This window comes from Hyperoodon ampullatus (genome assembly GCF_949752795.1).
Source record: "Hyperoodon ampullatus genome assembly, chromosome: 3".
Classification (NCBI taxonomy): domain Eukaryota; kingdom Metazoa; phylum Chordata; class Mammalia; order Artiodactyla; family Ziphiidae; genus Hyperoodon; species Hyperoodon ampullatus.
Window position 1 is genome coordinate 74,519,541 of NC_136916.1, and position 23,802 is coordinate 74,543,342.

Consider the following 23,802-nt stretch of genomic DNA (forward strand, 5'->3'; position numbering starts at 1 on the left):
ATATTGAATGATCCCATTTATATGAAATATCCAAAATAGATAAATCCAGAGAGATAGAACACAGACTGCTGGTTGCAGGGCTGGGGTGTGGAGGGGAGTGGGGAGTAACTGCTTAATGGATAAGGGGTTTTCCTTTGGAGTCATGGATATGTTTGGAGCTAGAAAGAGGTGGTGGTTGTGCAACACTGTGAATATACTAAATGTCACTTAATTTTGCACTTTAAAATGGTTAATTTTACATTATGTCAATTTCACCTCAATAAATTATTTTTAATTTTAATAAAGTTAATAAAGTTTTGGTACTGAAGGCAAAAAGTACTTCATTCAAAATCCACCACAACATACTCAACAAGCTTTCTAGTTGGATTAATAATTTGGTGTCACTGCTTCTGGGCAAGCATACAGCAAGGGTTAAATACCATGTGGCTATATGAGAACAACTAAGGTAAACCTCTTTTACTACCAGGAATATTACTTCATTTCTCCTCCAGTATTTCTCCCTCTTTTATATATGCTATAGAGCAGGATCTCTCAGCAGGAAAGTCAGAAGCTCTGGCAGGCTAAGGGGAACAGAGAGAAATGAGCAGCACCACCTTTCCTTGTCCACAATAGCAGAAAGGCCCTCCACAGTCCTACTCACCATTTGCTCCCCAATGTCCCTTACCATTTACCCTCTTATCTCTTGGCTCACTTCCCATTAACTACTCATTTTCCTCTTTTAAAATTTCTCTCCAAATAAACATTAAGCAGACCAAAAAAGCATGAGCCTGTCTTAAACACTTGTCTTATTTCCTTGGTGTTTCCAGGAGATAGAAAAACACAGCAGATTTTCAATATCTGCATCTACCATCATCAAAATCTCTGACGGTTAAATTCCTTTCTTCTGAAACGAGTGACACAAAGGAATGTTATTAACTATGGTTTTCATTTGAATTATCCTAGAAAGCCTGACGCACATTTTGGGAGGAGAGGGATGAGGGGAGGTGCTAGGGAGAGGGAGAAGGGGCAATAAGAAATGTGCTTAAGAGCATTAACAGCTCACTAACCCCTCCTAACAAGGGCTGTGCAATCACTGTTAGGTCAAGGACCACTAGAAGTTACCACTGACATCCTGTTTCCCAGCAAAAATGTAATGACTACACTGGGCAAATAATAAGTAATCTAGTCATAAGCAATACAAAAAGATAATCCCAAACATATGTCAGTGTTTTATGGGAAAATGCAAATTTTGATTATTTGGATATGAAAGCATAGCATCTTTAGGGTTTTTTGTTTATTTTCATGGTTCTAAAAGAAAAACAATGAAAAACCATGGCAAATACCCAAATTTCTTGGAATGCATCCATCAAAATAATCACAGATATTTTATGTCCCAAGTTCATTAAAACAAAAATTTCATTGGAAATTCATTGAATACAAGCATTACAAATATAAAAATAAAGCCATTTTAAAAGGGAAGGAAAGGGGGGGAAACTGAGGAAAGGAAAATTTTTCAAAATGTGGACAAGTTCTTTTGTTTCTAAAGTTGTCTTTGAGGTGTCTAAAAAGAATTCTGGGAAAGTTTTTCTTTGCAATTCTGTAGCATTAACACACTGGCAGTTTGACTTTCAGGATAAAAATGAGTTGCTACTACCAATTTTAAGGTATTCTTTTTTTTTTTCAGTCACGCACACCACTGGTCCGACAGAATTTCTACAATGATGGAAATATTCTCTAGCTACATGACCAATATAGTGGCCACTAGCCACATGTGGCCATTAAGCACTTAAAATGTAGTTATTGTGACTATGGAATTGAATTTTCAGTATTATTTTGTTATATCAATAATTTAAACATTAGTACCACACATAACTAGTAGCTATCATGTTAGTGCAAAATTTATATCATTACACTCACTACCAATTTTTCACTTAAAATCAGCTCTTTTAGATATAAAACATAAAAGAACTACTTAACTGCATGAATGATAAAATTTTTAGATTACTTTTCTTCGAAATGATGAAATATTTGTGTGACATTTACAGAGGCTAAAATTATCACCTTAAAAAATATAAATAAATAAATGTTAAGTATCTGCAAAACTGCAAGTGTTTCATTGCCAAAAATGTAAAACAAACTTCAAGACATATTTTTTACTTAGCAAAAACTCTTACAGAAAATACGCTCAAAATTAAAAAGACTGTACATCTGATACATTTACAAAACTGAAATATGTACAGTCGGTCCTCTATGTGTGCAGGTTCCACATCCTCTGATTCAACTAACCACAGATCAAAAATATTCAGGGGAAAAAAATTCCAGAAAGTTCCAAAAAGCAAAACTTGAATTTGCTACACCAGCAACTATTACATAACATTTACATTGTATTCACAACTACTGATATAGCATTTATATTGTATTAGGTATTATAAGCAATCTAGAGGTGATTTTAAAGTATATAGGAGGATATGCATAGGTTATATGCAAATACCAAGACATTTTATGTAAGGGACTTGAGCATCCTCTGATTTTGGTATCGGAGCGGGTACTGGAACCAATCCCCCGCAGATACCAAGGGATGACTGTATCCGAATATTTTTCAAAAGAAAACAAACATTAAAAATTACTTAAATTCTTTGTAAAGTATTGGGACTTCCCTGGTGGTCCAGTGGTTAAGAATCCGCCTTGCAATGCAGAGGACGTGGGTTCGATCCCTGGTAGGGGAACTAAGATCCCACATGCCACAAGGCAACTAAGCCCGCATGCCGCAACTACTGAGCCCACGCGCTCTAGAGCCCACACGCCACAACTACAGAGCTAGCGTGCCCCAACTACTGAGCCCGTGCACTCTGGAGCCTACACGCCACAACTAGAGAGAAGCCCACACACCGCAACTAGAGAAGCCTGCACACCACAATGAAAAGATCCCGCATGCCACAGTGAAGATCCCGGGTGCCACAACTAAGACCCAACATAGCCAAATAAATAAATATTTTTAAAATTTTTTCTGTGAAGTGTTAATATTAAAAATATCTGTTTAAAAAGGAAAGGTATATAGATATCATAAACAAGGGTTGAAGATTAGATCATCATTTGCCCCTACCTACTTTCTATTTTTTATTTTTTAAAAAACCTATTTAATATGCATTCAGTAAGTATGATTTTATAAATGGAATTTTCAAAGCAACAAAAATAGACACAAAAAAAGAATACTAAACACTTTTTCCATAGGGCCAGATCAACTATTTAAAAATATACCTACCCTTTATAATTCTATATGCTTAAAACATAATTGTTTGTTTTAGGAGGGAACAGTGTTCCAAGCTCAATGTATGATATTTTAAGCACCTTACATACATTTTATCTATTTATCTATCTATCTAGAGAGGGAGAGGGAGAGACAGAGACTGATTCGATGGGGCTAACATTTAAAAATTGGTATCTCACTCAGTGCACAGGTACCTCATTTTTAGTACAGTGAATGCTTGAAAATGAATTTAAACTGGTGGAAACATATACAAAGTAATGGCTTCTGAGTCTTCTGCTTGTACACAGAATCCCTCAAGTGGACAAGGATATGGTCTAGTGCTAGATAAAGATCTGTATCCCTGCCCCCTCCTTCTAAACCCTCCCTCCTAATTCCCCAGGCAAAAACTACAAATCACGAAGAGTGGGTTAAATCATGTTCCCCATATTTCTTTAAGAAAGTATAGAATGATGCATGTTGTAGAAGTATTTCTATCAAAACAGCTAGACTCACAGTAAAACTCACAGGTAAACTTCAAAGAGGTAACTAGGAAAACTCACCTAACATGGAACACCTCATTGCTCCACAGTGGCTAAATGTGGTTAAATTTTAACTACATGGTGCTAGGCTAGAAACAGGTTATCAATAAATACCTGCAGAATTAAAAAAGCAAGACTGACTGGACTACAAGTTAGAAGACCTGCTTTTTGCTCTAACTGGCCATAAAAATGACTTTAGACCCATTTATTAACCTCTTCTAAGCTTACTTACCTCAAAAAAGAAAAACTGCCTAAATCATCTATAAAGTTCCATACAGCTTTGAAATTCTATGATTCAACAGAATAAATTATAGGTCAGACATTCATTTTCCAAGCTATTTCAAATAGTTTGTTAAGTATTTGACAAGGAGCTACTGTCAACCAACCAGTAACAATGAGGAAAAGTTACTTAAATCTGAAAATTCAGTAGGAAAAACAGCTTTGATTTATAACAAAACCCACAGTTTTCAGGCACAGGTATATTACTGAGATGGGGTACATTTGTAATGAATGTTTTGCAGAACTATAAGCATTAAAACATAAACAGAGCATCAGAATGCTTTACCATTTGACATAAGTCGTTTCCACACATTCAATTTAAGAAATAACTAAGATGTTTTTATACAGAGCTAACTCAAGAACAGAGTATTCACAGTGATTATGGAGGCCCTACACCCTAGCAGCAGTGGAAGCTGCAGGGGTCCGACAGATTAGGGAAAAACAAGAAGCCCTTGTGCTGGAATTCAAAATGAACCAATCAAACAGAAACAAAACCATTCCCTCTCCCTACTTCTTCTGGCACACTTGATTGCATGGTGCTCTTTTTTTTTTTTTTTTTACCATCTCTTTAACTTATTGTTTTTCCCTTCAGGGTGTTCTGATGTTCATTTGATCCAGATCCTACACCTACCAAATTCAAAGTGGGCAGAGCGTGTAGCTGTGTGACTTCTCAGTCATCAACCCCTTTCACCCTCAACCCAGCCACCAGTTGCAAGGAACATAAACGCAGGCATCACCATCATGGTAAATCAAAACGTTTAGACTCACTGATTAATAAAATTTGTGAGCTGGATAAGATCTTAGTGGCACTAAATTCCAACAATCTTATTTTGATTTTTAATTATAAAAATCATATACTGAAAAGAATATAAACCAAACTTAGTAGTAGGAACTTTCCCTTTTACAATAAACACTTAAATGTAAGGCTCTGTTTATTCCAGCTCCCACCCCCCTTCTTGTGCCCTCCCCTCTTCCACAGCTATAATCACTATTGTTTGATGTATTCTTTTTTTATGCCTTAGTTTATTTGTCTATAAAGTAGGAATAATAGTGCCTACCTCATAGGACTGTCTTGCAGATTAATTAGATCAATACATATAAATCACTTAAAACAGTGCTTGGCACTTAGTAAAGACTCAAACGATGGTAGCTGCTACCAGATTTCAACCCACCCCATATTGATGAACACTTAGGTTTTCACAATTTTTCATCATATACAGTGTTGTGATGAGTATCCTTGTCCACTTGACTATTTTTTCTGTTGGGTACATTCCTGCAAGTGAAAATGCTGGTTCAAACATATGCACATGTAAAATTCTGCTAGATATGGTCTAACCACCCACCAAAAGTAATGAGTCAATTTCCATTCCTTCCAATAGTGTATGAGAGCATCTTCTCCCCATTGTCTTCAACATAGGGCACTGATAATCTTCAACACCAGGTATTAAATCTTTTCTAATTACTAGGTAAGGATGATCAATGTTTTATCACTTCTGTTGAAAGTTAAACATTTTTTTGTTTTGACTATCTGTATTCTTTTATGATTTGCCTGTTTATATTTGACAGGGGGAGGTCAGGAAAATTTTCTCCTGGGTCAATAGGAAAGAAATAACATCCTCATCCCCCACCTCATCCCCCACCCCAATTCAGGATTGTGATGGACATACCTCTTCTTCCCTTGAATCTCAGAAGGATATCATTTTTAAGTTCTCTCCTGTTACATAGATTAACTGCTTAATCAGGATCCATCTACTCTTATTGCTCTTAGCCATAAGCCAAACTCCCTTCTTTCACTAAAATTTAGATGCCTCTTTCTTATCCATTCATATTTATAAATAAAATTGTCAACAGGTGAGATGAGAGCTCCATCAGTATTTGGGGAGGTCACTCTTCCACATCCCCAGGAAGGCCTGCTGCCTACTACACTCATTAAGAGAAGCTGGCAGATCCATTAAGTGATTTTGCTTCCAAGTTGAGTTTTTTTCTTTTCCCCTCCAAGTCGCTTGTGGCCTTTTATTTTATAAATGAAGGAACTGAGATCCAAAGAGGTTAAGCACATAGGATCTTGGTCTATTACTTCCTAGTACTAAGTTGTGCTACCAAACAAGGAAACACTCTCTTGCTGGAGCTGCAGAACTCAAATGCTTCCACTGCTAATTCCTGCTTCCATGTTTCATTCCTTCTTTAACTCTTACAAAGACCCCAGCTACTTGCAGGGAGCGGGTGTGGGGATTAGGGTGCAAGGGGACAAGGTAGGCTCTACCTCAGCCCCCTCCAGCCTGCACACTCATATCCTGTCATCATCTGAAACTTCTCCATGACTGATGTCTCTCTCCACAACTAAAATATCCCATCCTCCCAGATGGCTTACTCAATCATGCCCAGTATAATAAGTCTTCAACATCAATGGATCCTTTGGACCCTCTCCATTTTCCCTATTCACTCACTCCTTTCTTTCTTTGCCTCCAATCCACCTCAGACTCCATGTCCCATCATTTTAATCACTCTTGCCAAAATCCTAAACCTCCTTAGTCCCTCTATACCTGGCAGAAACCTAAGCCTGCATAAATGCAACATCCCAACTTCTTCATACCTCAGACATCTGAGAACTGCAGGAGAAAACTCCCTAAACAAGCAGATGGTTCCACCATACGCCTAGCCATCAACTGCTTGCTGAATGATTCTACTACCAGTGATTCTACTACCTTTCTCTAACCAAACTGCTGTGACTCTTTGCAACAATAATTTCAAACCTGCACTCTCCACAAATCTTCACTCCCTAAGCAGCTGGCCTTGCCTGGTAGTCACCAGACAAGAATTCTCTTCCCCACAATCTGAATCTTCCTTTGCACCTATCCTTCCTTTCTCTTGTTAAAGGCGGAAGGGATACTATTTCTAAAGTCCTTCCCTCCAATTGTGCTCTGGAGACCATCCTTTCCTACCTTCTTAGGAATCTTGAACTTTTAATTGTTCCTTATTTCTGAATCTTCAACTCCTCTCTAATGGAGATTTCCCATCAGCATTTATACAAGCTCAACTCTTTCCTCTTAGAAAAGAGAAGAGGGGTGAAGAGGAAAGAAAAAAGGAGAAAGAAGAAAAAATTCTCCTTTTTTGTCAAGACCCCTCCAGCTATGACCGCTTTTCCACATCAAAACCAAACCTGAAGACCCATCTACCTTGTTATCTAATTTTTCATCTCCTTCTCACCAATTAACCCCTCAAACTTGCATTCTACTCTCCAGAGCTTCTAACATAATCACCATCATAGTCACCATCACTTTGTCACTAAAGTCTTTGGACAAATATTGATCCTAATCTTCTGCCACTGAATCTCAGATCATATTTTTTTCTTCAGCTTGGGATGTCAAGAAACAAAAATTCCATGAGAGTAAGAATTTGTTCCATGATGTATCTATGTCAGTGCCTTGTAGAGTACTGGATACACAGAAAGTACTCAATAAATACATGCTGAATGAATGAATGATAGTTTTCCTCCCAGGCTCCTGACAAAGTCATTCTTCAGGGTCAATGCAAATAGCACCTTCCTTAAAAAATCTTTTACAATCCTGCTACACAGAATTAGATTATGTGTCCTACAAACGTTAGACAGTAGCCAGGCACTGGGGATACAGAATTTAAGACAGAGTCCCTGCCCTCAAAGACTCTCGGTCTGGAACTGTTATACCTGTACTATAGATCTTATGCTCTTCTACTTTATATTCATTTATTTATTCATTCAACAACTATGTGGATGCCTATCAAATACAGAACCTGTATCTCCTATTCTCTTATTAACTTTAAACTACCACAAAGATCAGAGACTTAATAATTCTTGAACTGCATTTAAAATAATTATGGAAAAATTCTTTAAATCATTTTCTAAGATAAATGTTAGGAACCAAAATCATAATGTTTCCTAACTACTTCTTATTCACCTATTAATTATATAATTGGATTCTTATATAAATTGACTCATTATATTTTAAAGTTTTAAGACTTCTCAGTTATACAAATAAGTGGAAATACTGTATAATGAAATACTGCTAAAAAGTACTTTAAAATATAAAATGTTCCTACCCTTTGATCCAGCAATCCTACTTTTGAGACCTGATCCTAAATACAAGGATGTATATATATTTCTTGGCCTAGAATTTAGTGGAATGAGAATGAAGTGAAGAGAGAAATCTGCAGAGAAATATGTAGAGTATGATTCCCTTTTGTTGTTTAAAAAGAGAAAAAAATACAGAGTACATAATTACATAAACACAAGCAAAGGAGTGGAAGGACACAACCAAACTATTAACACTGGTTATTCCAAAGCACAGAATTGGAGGAATAGAAAGAGAAACTACTACTTTCCATATATTTCTTATGTTGGTTGCTATAAGGGCACATATTTTTATATGTAAAATATGAACAGTTTATTCTTTTGTATACAAAAAAGGCTTTTCCCTGTGCTTTATTTTTAATATGGGCATTCCCCAAGTTCTAAGCATCTGACATACAATCATCTGACAAATATAAACCATAGTGCAATACTGAGCAGCTTGAAGGGAAAAAGGAAGGACAGAAGTCAGGCATTAGTGACTCCTCACCAAGAGGCTTCATACGAAGAGGGGAGAAGGGGAATGCTGAGGAGAAGACATTTAAACACAATAAAACAATGTTAATAAGAAATAATAAAACAATGTGGAAATGGAAATGATTGGCAGGTTCCCAAGCTTCTCTAAAAAAAAAAAAACAAAAAGGCCAATTAACTCATAATGTGTTTGAGATAGTATATGCTTCCAATAATGTGTTTTTTTCCTTTGGAGTATTGCAGTTTAAGTCAAATTTTACATACTAAATCTCTATTATTTCTATAGGAAATATACTTTATCAATAACACCAGCAAACATTATAAAAGCCTGCAGTCACTAGTTTGGAGCACTCAAGGGCAAGTACTGTTTCGTCAGCTTTGAAAACCTGTGCAGTATGCCATTCTCAGACTATGCTGGATATAAGTAAGCTGTCCTATACTCAGTATAGTCACGGAATGGTATGGTTGCTACCATTCCCACCATCTCAATCTGTATGGCACTTCACAGTTTAAAAAGCTCTTTGATACAAAGGAATCAAATGTTCCAGCTAAGAGAAAGCATTAAAATAAAATATATACACCTGCCATTAAAAACATATGCAACAATTTAATCTTCAGTGACTAAAAAGGTGGCAAAGCATGAACTTGAAATGTATGCTTGGGAGCCATTATATCAGTTAAAATTGTATAGTAGATACTTAAATATTTTCATAAATAGAAAACTGTAGCCAAGAAACGGCCACAAAAACAAAAGTTTGTTGTAACATTTATAAGCAAAGGTCAATTTCTTCTACCCGTGGACTATAACTGATGGTTGAGAAGTAATCCACTCACAACCTTTTCTTTGTACATCAACAACAAACATGAGAAAATGTGGGCTGTAATCCTTGACAAATTATTTCTTACACCACTTCTCCAAAGGGCAGAAAAACACTAGGTAAATACGGTTTCACTTCATGCAATGATGATCTCACAAAAAGGGTTAATATAACTATATACAGATTGTTAAAGCTTGAAAAGTGAAAAATCTAATTTAAAAAAATCTAATTAGGCATGCAAAATAATATATACACAAATATGTCAAACACTAAAAATGAAAGATATACTTGCACTTACTTTCAGACACAACAAAGATAAACAAATTTTATAATGCTTTCTACACATTGTAGGTATTTTGCAGATTAACTAAAACTTTTCCAGAAGAATACTCCATATATATGAAGCCAGTAAGGCATGTTTTCAGATACTCAGATACTTTCAGAGAAGGGAATGAAAAATGGGTCTGTTCACAAAGAAACAACAAGAATTCATAAATCATCTAAAGAGAAAAAGAACTAGAATTCAAAGTATAAGATTTAAATGAGGTTCAGTGATAATCAGAAAAGGCCACATAAAGCAAAATCCATTTAAAACAGAGACCAAATATCATGATAAACAGTGGGAATAAAAAGTCTGACAGGCACACTCTCTTGAAAAATATTTTAGTTTTTTTAATCTCATAGGTAATAAAATTTAGGTTATAATGATAACTATGTGCTTATTCTTAGAACATAAAAAGAGTGAACCAAATGTTGGCTTTTGTGGCAAAAATTTTTCCAACAAATTGGATGACAGCCCAATTCAAAGTCATCTGATTTTCACAGTGCAATCATAAAGAAGATTTTTTGGTTTTGGGGTTTTTTCAAAACACTCAAAGGCTACATCAAGCCTCCTAATGCCTGTCTTAATATTTTAATCTTCAAATCATTCCCTTTTTAAATACGTCTAAATCAAAGTCATCCTTGTTGGTCTTTCTCTTCTTTACTTTTTAACTGGTCTGTTGGGTACTGTAACATCCATAAATCATCTAAGAATCTTAACACACAAAGAAAGCACAGGCCCAGAGAGATGCACAGGCTAAGTGAAGAGGGATTTCTGAATAGGGACTAATTTTTTTTTTAATTTTATTGAAGTATAGTTGATTTACAATGTTGTGTTAGTTTCAGGTGTATAGCAAAGTGATTCAGTTGTACATATATTGATACATGTATTCATTCTTCTTCAGATTCTTTTCTTAGATAGCTTATCACAGAATATTGAGTAGAATTCCCTGTGCTATACAGTAGGTCCTTGCTGGTTATCTATCTTATATGTAGTAGTGTGTGGGACTGATTTCATAAGTGGTATATTAGTGAATATTTTGCTTTCCTACACGACTCTTGAAACTTCCTAACTGCAAGAACTTGGATAGTGAATTCTCATGTAATGAGAACCCTCTGTATGTGTACTTTTATTACCTGTTTATACAACAAGAGGGGATACAAATCTTGGTCTGAATATCTTAAGATATATAAAATATATCTTGCTCAGGACCACATTATAAATGACTTTTTTTTTTAATGCAACATAATACTGTACCAAGGTTGTAAGGGAGTTCCTTTTCATGTAGAGTCTCTCCAAGTACTGTAGTCCCTCATCTTTTAGTAACTCCAATGGGAAATGCTGCAGATTCCTATAATTTAAGAACAAATTCTTGTGCTTTTCCAGCCTTGCCACAGAGATCGTCTTACAAAGTTCAGATGCCATGACTGAACATATCCCATCAGGCACACTGCAGCACTACATCTTGTCAAAACTGGTCCATTTCTAAAGAGAACAAAAAAATGGAAAATTATGATACTGCTAACAAACGTTGCCAAATAAACCAGTTAGTATATATAGCTATTTGCAGACATTAAAAAGAGAGTTCTACATCAATTCCTATATTTTTCTTTTATAACAACTAAATTTTCACACATATTTAGAAGATTAAATGAATAACTATTTAATAAAAATACTCTCACTATTTAAGCAATATTTACTACTTAGCAGAAATAGTCCTATTTGAAAAAAATAGTTCTTGAACTTGAGATAGGAATCCCTATCTAAGAGAACAGAGACCAGTTTCATAACATGCAACCAAAGAAAGAGCTTAAAAAATTAGACACAGCAAAACCATTTCCTTCTTGAACTACCTCATTCTGTCTTTAGCTTAAAACATTTTTAAAATATTTGAAATGTATATAATATAAAATATAACTAGATCACTTACAGCTTCATTTTCTTCACCTCTTACTACCTAAATATTGTCCTATATTCTAATATTTTCTTTCTTTTATCTCTTTGTTCTCTTTTCTTTCTTTCTTCTTAGCTTTGCAGATGATCAGAAGTAGCAAAGAAACAGGCCTGGAAACATAGAGTTTTACTTAATTATTTCAATGAAAGAAGAAATACTGCACTAGGAAATAAGAATCCTGTACTTTTCTATTACAATCTTTCTGGGCCTTAGTTGCCTAACATTAAATGGAGACGGCAATTTATTGGTAAGGGCCAGAACCCAGAACAGATTAAATTCCTTTCTAGCTCCAAATTGACAAGGATAGGAAGAGAAATAACATTTCCCATCTTATCAACTAGGCACAGGGCAGAAACAAACTTCACATCACTTACCACAAGAAGAAACAAACTCAGAGATTCAATAATTTGTCCAAGGTCAAACAGCTCATAAGGGAACAAGGATTTTTTTTTTCTTGGGCTGGGGAAGGGTGTCCAGTGGATTTCAAAGCCTGAAGTCTTTATACACACAGACTGACAGGATTCCACAGGATACTAAGAAAATGCTAAAACACTAAAAACAAGTTGAGCTTTGTTCAAAGATTCTACTCTGGTTTTCCTGGGCACCCTTTCTCAAACTCTCCGAAGAGAAGTACCTTTCAAAGAAAATGTTTTTTCTTAAGAAAAACTATTTTCACTGGGAATTAATACCAAGTTAGTACAAAATGCAGTAACATAAGCTTTCAAGAAGCAGTTTTCTAACTTTTTGGTTGTTTTCTATTATTTCCAAACTCTTAATTCCCAACTAATAAGAAAGTATTTGCTATTTATATAAAAGGTCAGAGAATATGGAGTATTCAATTATATCCCCAATGCAACATGAGGGTCCAGTACCTTCCCATATTTATACTAGCTACTCACTTACCTATTTTTATGAGACATATTACTTGACTTTGAACAAGATACTCAATCTTTCCACATCTTAATTCTCTCCCTGTAAAGCAAGGGGAACTAGGCTAGAAATAACATCGTTGATTGTATTTAGAAAGGGAAGTTTTCTGGGTAATTATTCATTGAAATAGTAAACTAGAAGCCGTTTAGATGTCTCACAAGCATCTCAAACTTAACACATTCAAAAAGAGTTTTTGATATTCATCACCAATCCAAATCTTCCCCAGTCTTTCCAACCACCAGGAAAGAGGAAGTCATGAATGATTCCTCCACCACCTCCAATCTATCACAAGGCGTATGGTTTCCATCTCCAAAATATACCTCAAATCTATCCACATCTCTCCATCTGACCAAATGGAAAGCCACTGTCATCTCCTGCCTTGCCATATGTATTACTGGTCTCCCTGTGTTCACTCAAGTCATTTTGCAATACATTAATCACTTAGCTGGTAGCATTTAAAAAAGTAAATCCAACTATGTCTGCCTCCCTTTCTCAGGTAAACTTGCTCCCTAGTCACATGCATTCTAAATAAACCCTTCAAAAGTTTATTAAGAAAAATCAAACTTACCAAGTATTGAGGGCTCTTCACAATCTGGCCCCACCCACTTCTCCAGCCTGGCAGCACCCTCCCTGGCTTCTCACCAAACTCCTGGGCTTTTCTAGTGCTTGAAAGTGCTGAACTCTTCACACCACTTCCTTCTCTCCTTTAGCCTTTGAAAGCACTGTCCCAACGCCCTTCACGTTTCAATGTAAAAATCACTTCCCCATCCCAAGCTAAAGTCTTCTCTCTTACTCTTTCTTTGTAGGACTCTTCACAATTTGTAATCTATATATTTATTGGTGTATCTATCTATTGTCAATCTAGCCAAGAGACTGTACCGTAAGCTCCTGAGGGCAGAGACCTTGCTGTTTTCTTTACATTTGTATACCTGCCTCTAGCACAAAACAGGCCCTCAAACAGCTGATGAACAACTGACAGTAGGACATGTGAGTAATATTGCAAGGTAGATTTTTTTTCACCTCTGATCTAAGGTCGGCTTGCAGATACTATATGCTGAGTGCGTGCTATGTGCAATAAAGATCTCTCAATCCTTAAAACTCTGCACTGCAATAAACATTATTTAGCCTATTTTATAGATGAGGAAACTGAGTTTCTCAGAGGGTAACTTGCCAGAATACCAACCCAGGTGTTCAAAGCCTGTGCACTGCTCTTACAAGGCAGACTTCCATGAACTTCAGTGGGGCCTGTGCGTCTTCCTATTATTATTTAAGCGGTAGGCAAAGTTTATACAAAGCTAAGACTACAAAGCAAAACCCACACTCCCTGATGGGAAGATCCAACAAGAGAATACAGTGTAACCTGACGGCTTTCCTTCTAATCCTGCTGAATCCTGATGGGTGGGATTGGTTGCCCTTAAAACGTCATTACACTCTGTTAAAATGCGCCTTGCTAGGAAGGCAGTTTGGGAGATGAAATCTAGACAAATGAAATCTGAAAGCTTCCAATAATAAATAATGGTAATGGTTTTCCGTATGCATTCACTGGCAATGCACAGCCTTTACCAGCATAATTTTCTTACACATATTCCTTTCACTACCTCTTATCTACGATTAAAATCAAATGGTATACTTAATATTAGCTGTATACAACTGCACCTGCATAACAGTTTTCTGACAGGTAAACACCAATCCACTCTATTATTATTTAAAGCAAACTAACCTTTCCATCTTAAGAAAATTCCACACATTTTAAAACAGGTGTGTTTTAAGGGAAAGGAGTCCCTTAGATTGATTTCCGTACTTAATTCAGTGGAATACCCACTCCAATTTCCTAATATTGTAGATTAATGAATTAAAACCCGCACATTAAAAGCATTTATTAAAGGTTATTTTCTCAGTACTGAAAAGAAGGCTGGCAGAAGTCTTAGGCAAAACACATGCCGTTTTGCCCGAGTTAATGAAACACTCTGGTCGTCAGAGTTTGGAAGCAGTGAGCCCAGTGGCAGGGATTTCACAGACCCGGTATCGGGATTCTCCGACCACCGAGGGAGAGGAGGGCCCGGCAGCTGTGGCGACCCGAGGCCCGGACGGGCCCGCTCGGGCCGGGGTCCACTCGCTGCAGCCAGGACGCTTCTGCCAGACCCGGCCTCGGGGCCGGGGGTCGGGCCAGAGGGCCTTGCTACGTGAGCCACCCGAAATGGCGAAGTGCCACACTCACCTCGACCAGCAGAGCCAGCGCTCCCGCGCGCAGGGGCGCCGGACGGCAAGCCGGGACTCGGCGGGCGGGGCGGGGCGCCGGGAGGGGGACGGGGCGGGGCGCGGACGACGCGGGGCGGGACGGGGCGGAACCCTCACTTCAGAGGGCTGGGGGAAAACAGAGCGGAGGAGAGGAAGACGGAACCTCGCGATAATGCTCCACCGTTCTCGCGGTTTTTACGATAGATCGCACGAGAGGCTTGTTTTCCAAGCGATGTGCCTATTGGCCAACAATGTGGCTTCTCCGCGACTTGGCCCCGCCCCTGGCTCGGTCTTTGCTTCCGGCTCCGGCTTCCCGGTTTGCTGGCGAGATCAGGTTTTTGCTGAGAATTTTGAGGGGGTAGTTTAGCCGGCTCCAGCCTCAGGGACGGTCAGTAACTGATCAGTTCTTTCATTCATGCATTCACTGACGCAGTCCTCTCATTCAATGCATACATTGAGAAATTACAACAGTAATAACACCAGTCGCTTTACTGTATACCAGGCAGCGTTCTAAGGTCTGTGCATACGTTATCTCAACCCTCACAACAATCATATGACACAGGTACTATTACTATACTCGTTTGACGGATGAAAAACTTAGGTCAGGTAGGTTTATGTAATATGGCCAAGGTTAGTAACCAAGTAGTGAGCTTAAGCCCGGTATAAAAGAAGTCACTGCACGCTGGCAGGTTCGTTCCAAGCGTGAGGCAGTAACCTAGTCTCTGCTCTTGAAATACCGTAGGTCTGCTGTGAGAAACAATCGTTAAAACGACAATAACAGCTGTGAGAAATAATCGTTAAAACGACAATAACAACTTTGTAAGTTAAATATTCTGGCAGTTCCTAGCATGACTGAGTCATCAATAAATATTAAATAAATATTTAAATATTTCTATCAATAAATATTTCTTCAAATATCAATAAATATTTCTTCAAGACAGAATTTCCTATGTCAGCAGAAAGAGTCATCAAAGGAAGAGACCTTTATGATGATTAAAAAAAATCAAAGCATTGTTAGGGAACAACAAAAAAAATTTTTTTAAAGTACCTTGCTTGTTAACATGACAACTTTTCTTCTGAAATGAAGTTTTTAAAAAATTTCCTCTCATGAAACTACTGTTATTTATTGTTCTTTGGCAAGCTTGATGTTGATTATAATGTAGCAGTTCATTGTCAAGATATCCTGACTTTATAGATTTACGTTGGTTTATTTAATTACTGTTAGAGGTAAATAACCTAGAAAGCAGAGTTATATTAAATAAAAATAAGACCTATCTCAAAACAAAATATGAGTTATAATGAAATACTTACCAATTATCTATTTAGTAAACCTGGTCTTCAGAAGTTACTGAAGTATATGGATGGTATATGTCATGTACTTCTAAGACCTTTTATACAGGTTTCCAAATACTTAAGAATTTGTAGTACTAGAACTTTTTTGCTAGACTTAAAATGAGGAAATCTTCAGGTTATGTAAAAACAAAAATCTTTCGGTTATTAAAGATCAACCTAAATAATATATATTTGCTCCTAATATTGAAGAGTCACACATACAAAAAAGGCAACTATAGATAGAACAATTTTTAAAAAGTAATCAATGTTAGTCTCTTAGTTTTCATTTCTTAAAAAATGAAATATTTTAATGCATTAATTTGACATCTGATATTTGATCATGAAAAATGAACCATCTTAAAACAACTTCTGCCCTCTGAAGCTGACACAAAAGTAGCCATGTGATTCTTCGTATTAGTATATTATCCTATGGCCACTCTTAAAAGTTCTCTAAATTTGTCAAGTGTCAGTTTCACATTTTGCCTCACTCAGAACAAGGGGGAGGGAATTCTCTGGCGGTCCAGTGGTTAAGATTTCCCTTTCCAATGCAGGGGGTGTGGGTTCTATCCCTGGTGGGGGAGCTAAGATACCACAGACCTCCTGGCCAAAAAACCAAAACATAAAACAGAAGCAATATTATAACAAACTCAACGAAGACTTTAAAAAAAGAAAAAAAGTCCACATCAAAAAGGTCTTTTAGGGCTTCCCTGGTGGCGCAGTGGTTGGGAGTCCGCCTGCCGATGCGGGGGACGCGGGTTCGTGCCCCGGTCTGGGAGGATCCCACATGCCGCGGAGCGGCTGGGTCCGTGTGCCATGGCCGCTGAGCCTGCGCATCCGGAGCCTGTGGTCCGCGACGGGAGGCCACAGCGGTGAGAAGCCTGCGTAACGCAAAAAAAAAAAAAAAAAAAAAAAAAAGTCTTTTAAAAAAGGGGTGGGGGGGTAATCCTCTAATACAAACTAGTGATTGGACAATCTTTGGCAAACTTTAACATCATCAGGCAGCGATACCACTTTAAGAAAATTCCAAGGAAAGGACAACCCCATTTTAAAATTCCCACCTCTGGCTCCCAAGGATTGGGTTGCAAACTTAGATAAAACACTATTCTCCACTCCCTATTGGTGCATGCTCTATCATTCATTTTCCCTGGAATTTTGTTAGCTACTAAGTTGCTTTACGGGAAAAGGCTGTTCCAATTTAGTCTGGAATTGCCCTACTTTAGACTTTTTCTGGTTATCAATCTGTACAAAGAATCACCAAACTGATACAGCGTGGACCAAACTGATAAATCAGGCTGCCGAGACAACTGTGTAATTCGATCGAAAAAGAAACGGACAACCTCTCAAGCACATCGGGTAATTGACAAAGGATTTTACGACACAGTGAGAGATGTAAGAGTTAAACTTTTCTGATTTTTTTTTTTTTTTTGCTAGTTTTAAAGGAGTAAGTGTCAAAGAAGCAGATAAAATGCTGGCATAATGCAAGAGTGGCAGGAAGAGAGTTTCAGAGGGTGTTTTTAGAAAGAACATTATTCGCAGATTAGCAATGGATTTTTGAATGGTAAAGGGAAAAAGGTAGTAAGATTAATAATAGATTATTTTATCCTCCAAGAAGCTGTGTATTTTTGTTGCTTTAATATGGATTTAGAGGAACACAGTAATATTATTGTAATTATTAGAGGAAATGGATATTTTTGTATGTATATTGTCTTACCTAGCATAAGACAATCCAACTGTTAAAAGATATGAGAAAATTACCATCATCTCTGGATCCAAGTTTTGTGTATATTTGTAGATTCGGAGATCCAGGGACAGATCTGCTAACAACAAAGGAAAACGTAATATTGGTATATGAAACAGAATCAGTAGGTAATGAATGTAAGGATAAATTCTTAAAAATGAAATCCAGCATTTATACTTTCAAAAATGATATTTTCACTAAAACTAAAATATAAAAGTTCAGGAAATACTGATAAATGAGGATAATGTATATTAAAACATATTTGAAATAGCAACATTTTTAAAAAATCCAGCCCAATAAAAAATTCCACAATATAGCATCTTAAAGAGTCTTCAAACATTAATTCAACTAGTAAATATAATACCTAGTAGCACATCTATACCTCTACAAGGCCTAACTCAGAGTAGGTATGCAATAAATATTTCTTGAGGGTCCTCTGTTAATCCATATATGGGGATATAAAGTAATAAAATACAGTCTCTCAAGAAGCTCATACTCTAGCTGGGATAAAGAGACTCAAAAAGTTTAAATGAAGACTTCTGGATAGTTTTTGGTGCATAGATGACTGCTGTAGACCCTAGGTGCTTCAGGTGCTCAGATCATTGTGAGCAGAAATATTCAGGGAGAGTTTCACAGTAGGGTTAAGACACATTTTGAGCTTCAGCAATGAGCAAACTTTCAATAAATAGAAAAGAAAAGAAACGGCATCCCGGGTAGTGGGTGAGTTGTTAGCAAATATGTGCAGCCTAAAGAATAGAGAATAATTAGCTCTGACGCAGGAAAAGCTTCATGGGGACCTTGGTATAATAAAATTTTTTTTTTAAAGCATGAGAAGTTACACGAAAAGTCAAAATTGCCAGAATTAAGGAGTTTGGTCCTGCGTTTTAAAGGTAATATTTGAAACAGATAAAACTGACATTGCAAGAACAGAGACCAGAAGCTAAGGGGCTAAATACTATAAATAATGGAAGTGCAGACTGGTAACAGCCTCGTAAGACATTTTCTCCAAATAACTTCACATGGTTGAATAACATAAATCTTGATGCATTTCCTTCTATTCTTCTAAAGCATTGAGCTTATTTTTTGTTAAACACTACAAATATAAATTTTATTAGATGAGGTGTTAGTTGTGGTGTAATAAAACAGTAAAAGTAATTGTTTACATTGCATCAGTTCTTGCTCCTTTTCCCTCCGAGTTTAACTGTTTCTTGGTTCTATTTAACTGAATTGAAGGAATTTCAACCCCCAAAAAAAGTTGTGACTGAAGAACACCATGGGAAGATGGGAGATATTTGTACTCAGACTGTAGGCTTTCACCTGATCTGTTTCTCTGAGACAAAACTCAGTTCCATATCTCAGTGAGCTGCTACCATGTACCAGATGATATCCTTAGTGTTGGGCAAAAAAGGTGAATCAAGAACCATCTCCTCCCAAAAAAGCTTCAGGGATACCAAGCAGGGTATTTGTCTCCTGCTTCAAAATTTGCTTCAAAGAACCTGAAGGTTATCTATTTAAAATTTTTTTTAAATTGGAGTATAATTGCTTTACAATGTTGTGTTAGTTTCTGCTATACAACGAAGTGACTCAGCTATATGTATACATATATCCTCTCCCTCTTGGACTTCCCACCCACACCCCCCACACCCACATCCCTCCCATCTAGGTCATCACAGAGCACCAAGCTGAGCTCCCTGTGCTATACAGCAGGTTCCCACTAGCTATCTGTCTTACTATTCTAAATTCTTGATCAGTGGTTCTTAATCGGATAGATGGAGAAGGAGGTTATCTCTAGCTGTGGAAAAGAATGCTGAGAAAAAGTCCCCTGATGACAAATGTAGCAGACTGCAATGCTCACCATATATTCCATTTACTCCCCTGGATATCTAGCCCTCTTTGGAGTTAGGGAGCAAATGAAATATTAGCAGAAGTGAGGTGGGTCACTTAAAGGCAATGGTAGTGAAAAGCCCATACACAGTTTTTCAATCTCTGTTAGTCTACCATGACTCCTGTTGATGTACAGTTAAACCTTAGTCAGCCTGGATCTCTGAAAGACTGTGGATCAGACATTCCCACTCTCCACCTCCATCTCCACCCCCACTAAATCAAGTGTCTGTAGCATGTAGGAGTTAGTATCTTACCTCATTATAGCCTAACTGATCCTGACTACCTAAGCGCTTATCAGCTTTTCCCCTGGGGATATCGGCATTTCATTTCTTTCAGTTTTCTTAAGAAAAAAATGCCCTAATCAACTGAGTTTCATCTATCAGGTAGATGTACGTTTGGGGGAAAATCACACTATAAAGATGGTTTAATTGTTCATCCAATAAACATTTATTGAGGCCTATTAGGTGTCAGGCAATAATGCCATGTGACCCATCTATTCGTAGAGCCAGAATGTTAAGATTGATTTACAAAATTTTTGGAGCCTCTGCCATGTTGTCTTTGGGAATCAGTGCTGCCCTATCTTATGAAAGTCTTGTAGTTATAAGATGTATAAAAGTCAGAATTACATATAAAACTGCATGGTGGTTTAATAGCTATTTTTTAACAGCTTTAGTAAGGTATAATTTACACACCATAAAATTCACTCACTTTAATGATATAACTCAATGATTTTTATAGAAAATTTACAGAGTTGTGTAACTATCACCACATTCCAATTTTAGAAAATGTCCATCACTGTAAAAAGATACCTCATGCCCATTTGCAAGCACTTCTCATTCCTACCCCCAGCCCAGGCAATCAATAATAAAATTTCTGTCTCTATAGATTTGCCTTTTCTGGATATTTAATACATTAATGCAAATGGAATCATACAATATGTGGTATTTCGCATCTGGCTTCTTTCACTCAGCATGATGTTATTGAGGTTTATCCACGTTGTAGTATGTGTCAGTCCTTCATTCCTTTTTTTTTTTTATTGAAGTATAGTTGGTTAAGAATATTATACTAGTTTCAAGTATACAACATAGTGATTCAATATTTTCACAGATTATACACTCCATTTAAAGTTACTACAAAATAATGGCTATATTTCTCTGTGCTGTACAATATAACCTTGTTGCTTATTTGTTTGGTACATAGTAGTTTGTATCTCTTAACCCCATACCCCTATCTCACTCCTCCCCTCTTCCCTCTCTCCACTGGTAACCATTAGTTTGTTCTCTATATCTCTGTGTCTGATTCCATTTTGTTATATTATTCAATTCTTTTATTTTTTTAGATTCCACATGTAAGTTATAACCAGTATTTGTCTTTGTCTGACTTATTTCACTAGGCATAATACCCTCTAGGTACATCCATGTTATTGCAAATGTCAGAATTTTATTATTTTTTATGGCTGAGTAATAATCCATTGTATGTGTATATATATATGTGTGTATATATATATATATATATATATATATATCACATATTCTTTATACATTGATCTGTTGATGGTTGCTTCCAAATCTTGGCTGTTGTAAATAATGCTGCTATGAGCATTGGGTGCATGTATATTTTGTTTTATTTTCTTCAGATATATGAGTGAAATTATTGCTGGATCATATGGTAGTTCTATTTTTAGTTTTTTGAGGAACCTCCATACTGCTTTTCATAGTGGCAATTTATTCTCACCAATAATGTATAAGGATTCCCTTTTCTCTGCATCCCTGTCAACATTTGTTATTTGTGGTCTTTCTGATGATAGCCATTCTGACAGGTGTGAGGTGATATTTCATGTGTATTTGATATGCATTTTTCTGATGATTAGTAATGTGCATCTTTTCATGTGCCTGTTGGCCATCTGTATGTCTTCTTTGGGAAAATGTCTATTCAGGTCTTCTGCCCATTTTTTAGTTGGGTTGTTTGTTTTTATTGAGTTATGTGAGCTTGTTATATATTTTGGATAGTAACCCCTTATTGATCATAGCATGTGCAAATATTTTCTCCCATTCAATAGGCTGTCTTTCATTTTGTCAATGGTTGTCTTTGCTGTGCAAAAGCTTTTAAGTTTAATTAGGTCCCATTTGTTTACTTTTGCTTTTACTTCTTTTGCCTGAGGAGACAGATCCAAAAACAATATTGCTACAATTTATGTCAAAGAGTGTTCTGCCTATGTTCTCTTTTAGGAGTTTTATGATTTCAGGTCTTACATTTAGGTCTTTAATCCACTTTATTTTTGTATATGGTGTGAGGAAATGTTCTTGTCTCATTTTTTGACATGTAGCTGTACAGTTTTCCCAGCACCACTTACTGAAAAGACTTTCTTTTCTCCATTGTATATTCTTGCCTCCTTTGTTGTAGATTAATTGACCATAAGTGTGTGGGTTTATTTCTGGGCTCTCTATTCTGTTCCATTAATCTATGTGTCTGTGCCAGTATCATGCTGTTTTTATTCCTGTAGCTTTGTAGTAGTCTGAAGTCAGGAAGTGTGATAACTCCAGTTTGTTCTTTTTTCTCAAGATTACTTTGGCAATTTAGGGTCTTTTGTTGTTCCACATAATTTTTAGGATTATTTGTTCTAGTTCTATGAAAAATTTCATGGGTATTTTGATAGAAATTACATTAACTGTGGAGATTGCTTTGGGTAGTATGGACATTTTAACAGTATCAATTCTTTGAATCCAAGAACACAGGATATCTTTCCATTTTCTTCATCAAGGTTTTATAATTTTCAGAATTTAAGTCTTTTACCTTTTTGGTTATGTTTATTCCTATGTATTTTATTCTTTTTGATGCAATTTTAAATGGAATTGTTTTCTTGCTTTCTCTTTCTGATTATTACTATATAGAAAAGCAACAGATTTCTGTATATTAATCTTGCGCCATGCAACTTTGCTGAATTCACTTATTAGTTCTAATAGTTTTTTCAGTGGAGACTTTAGGGTTTTCTATGTATAGTATCATGTCATCTGAAAATAGTGACAGTTTTGCTTCTTCCCTTCCAGTTTAGATGCCTTTTTTGTTTCTTGTTCCTCTCTGATTGCTATGCCTAGGGCTTCTGACACTATGTTAAATAGAAGTGGTGAGAGTGGGCATCTTTGTCTTGTTGCTGATTTTAGAGGAAATACTTTCAGCTTTTCACCAATGAATATGATGTTAGCTGTGGGTTTGTCATAAATGGCCTTTATTACGTTGAGATATGATACCTCTATAACAACCTTGATGAGTGTTTTTATCATGAATGGATGTTGAATTTTGTCAAATGCTTTTTCTGTGTATATTGAGATTATCATGTGATTTTTGATCTTTCTTTTATTAATGTGGTATATCAGATTGATTGATTTATAAATATTGAGCCATCCTTACATCCCTGGAACTAATCCCACTTGCTCATGGTGTATGATCCTTTTTATATATTGTTGAATTTGGTTTCCTAATATTTTGTTGAGGATTTTTGCATGTATATACATCAGATATATTAGCCTGTAATTTTCCTTTTTTGTACTATCCTTGTCTGGTTTTGGTATCAGGGTAGTGGGAGACTCAAGGAATGAATTTGAGAGTGTTCTGTCCCCTTCAATTTTTGGAATAGTTTAAGAAGGATGGGTATTAGCTTTTCTTTATATGTTTGGCAGAATACCCCTGTGAAGCTGTTCAGTCCTGGACTTTGGTTTTTTAGGAGTTTTTTTATTATTATTAAAAATTCAATATCTCTACTAGTGATTGGTCTGTGCGGATTGTCTATTTCTTCCTGTTTCAGTTTTAGCCGGAGGTGTGTTTCTAGAAATTAGTACATTTCTTCTAGATTATCCAATTTTTTGGCATATAACTGTTCATATTAGTGTCAAAATTTTTTTTGTATCTCTGTGATATCAGTTGTTCTTTTCTTTCATTTCTTGCTTTGTTTATTGGGGGCCTTTC

The 23,802-nt window shown here is 36.5% G+C and overlaps 2 protein-coding genes across 6 annotated transcripts in view; one reads left to right on the forward strand and one right to left on the reverse strand.

The window, feature by feature from the left end:
* Positions 1-16,301, reverse strand: part of LRRC28 (leucine rich repeat containing 28) — a 191,612-nt gene extending 175,311 nt beyond the window's left edge. For 3 of the 5 annotated variants that reach the window (XM_079698973.1, XM_079698972.1, XM_079698969.1), the window contains exons 1-3: positions 14,866-14,912; positions 11,694-11,827; positions 11,021-11,248 (exon numbers count right to left, since the gene is read on the reverse strand). In XM_079698973.1, the coding sequence (XP_079555099.1) occupies positions 11,021-11,188 (168 nt within the window). In that variant the 5' untranslated portion in view covers positions 11,189-11,248; positions 11,694-11,827; positions 14,866-14,912. Of the gene's footprint in view, positions 1-11,020; positions 11,249-11,693; positions 11,828-12,620; positions 12,684-14,865; positions 14,913-16,196 lie in introns of those variants that run through there. The other 2 variants (XM_079698970.1, XM_079698971.1) reach the window with 2 other exon arrangements.
* TTC23 (tetratricopeptide repeat domain 23) overlaps positions 14,605-23,802 on the forward strand; it is a gene marked incomplete at both ends in the record, with an annotated part of 113,468 nt that continues 104,270 nt past the window's right edge. The window contains 2 exons of the mRNA XM_079699096.1: positions 14,605-15,243; positions 18,782-18,845. Of these exons, the coding sequence (XP_079555222.1) occupies positions 14,605-15,243; positions 18,782-18,845 (703 nt within the window). The remainder of the gene's footprint in view (positions 15,244-18,781; positions 18,846-23,802) is intronic.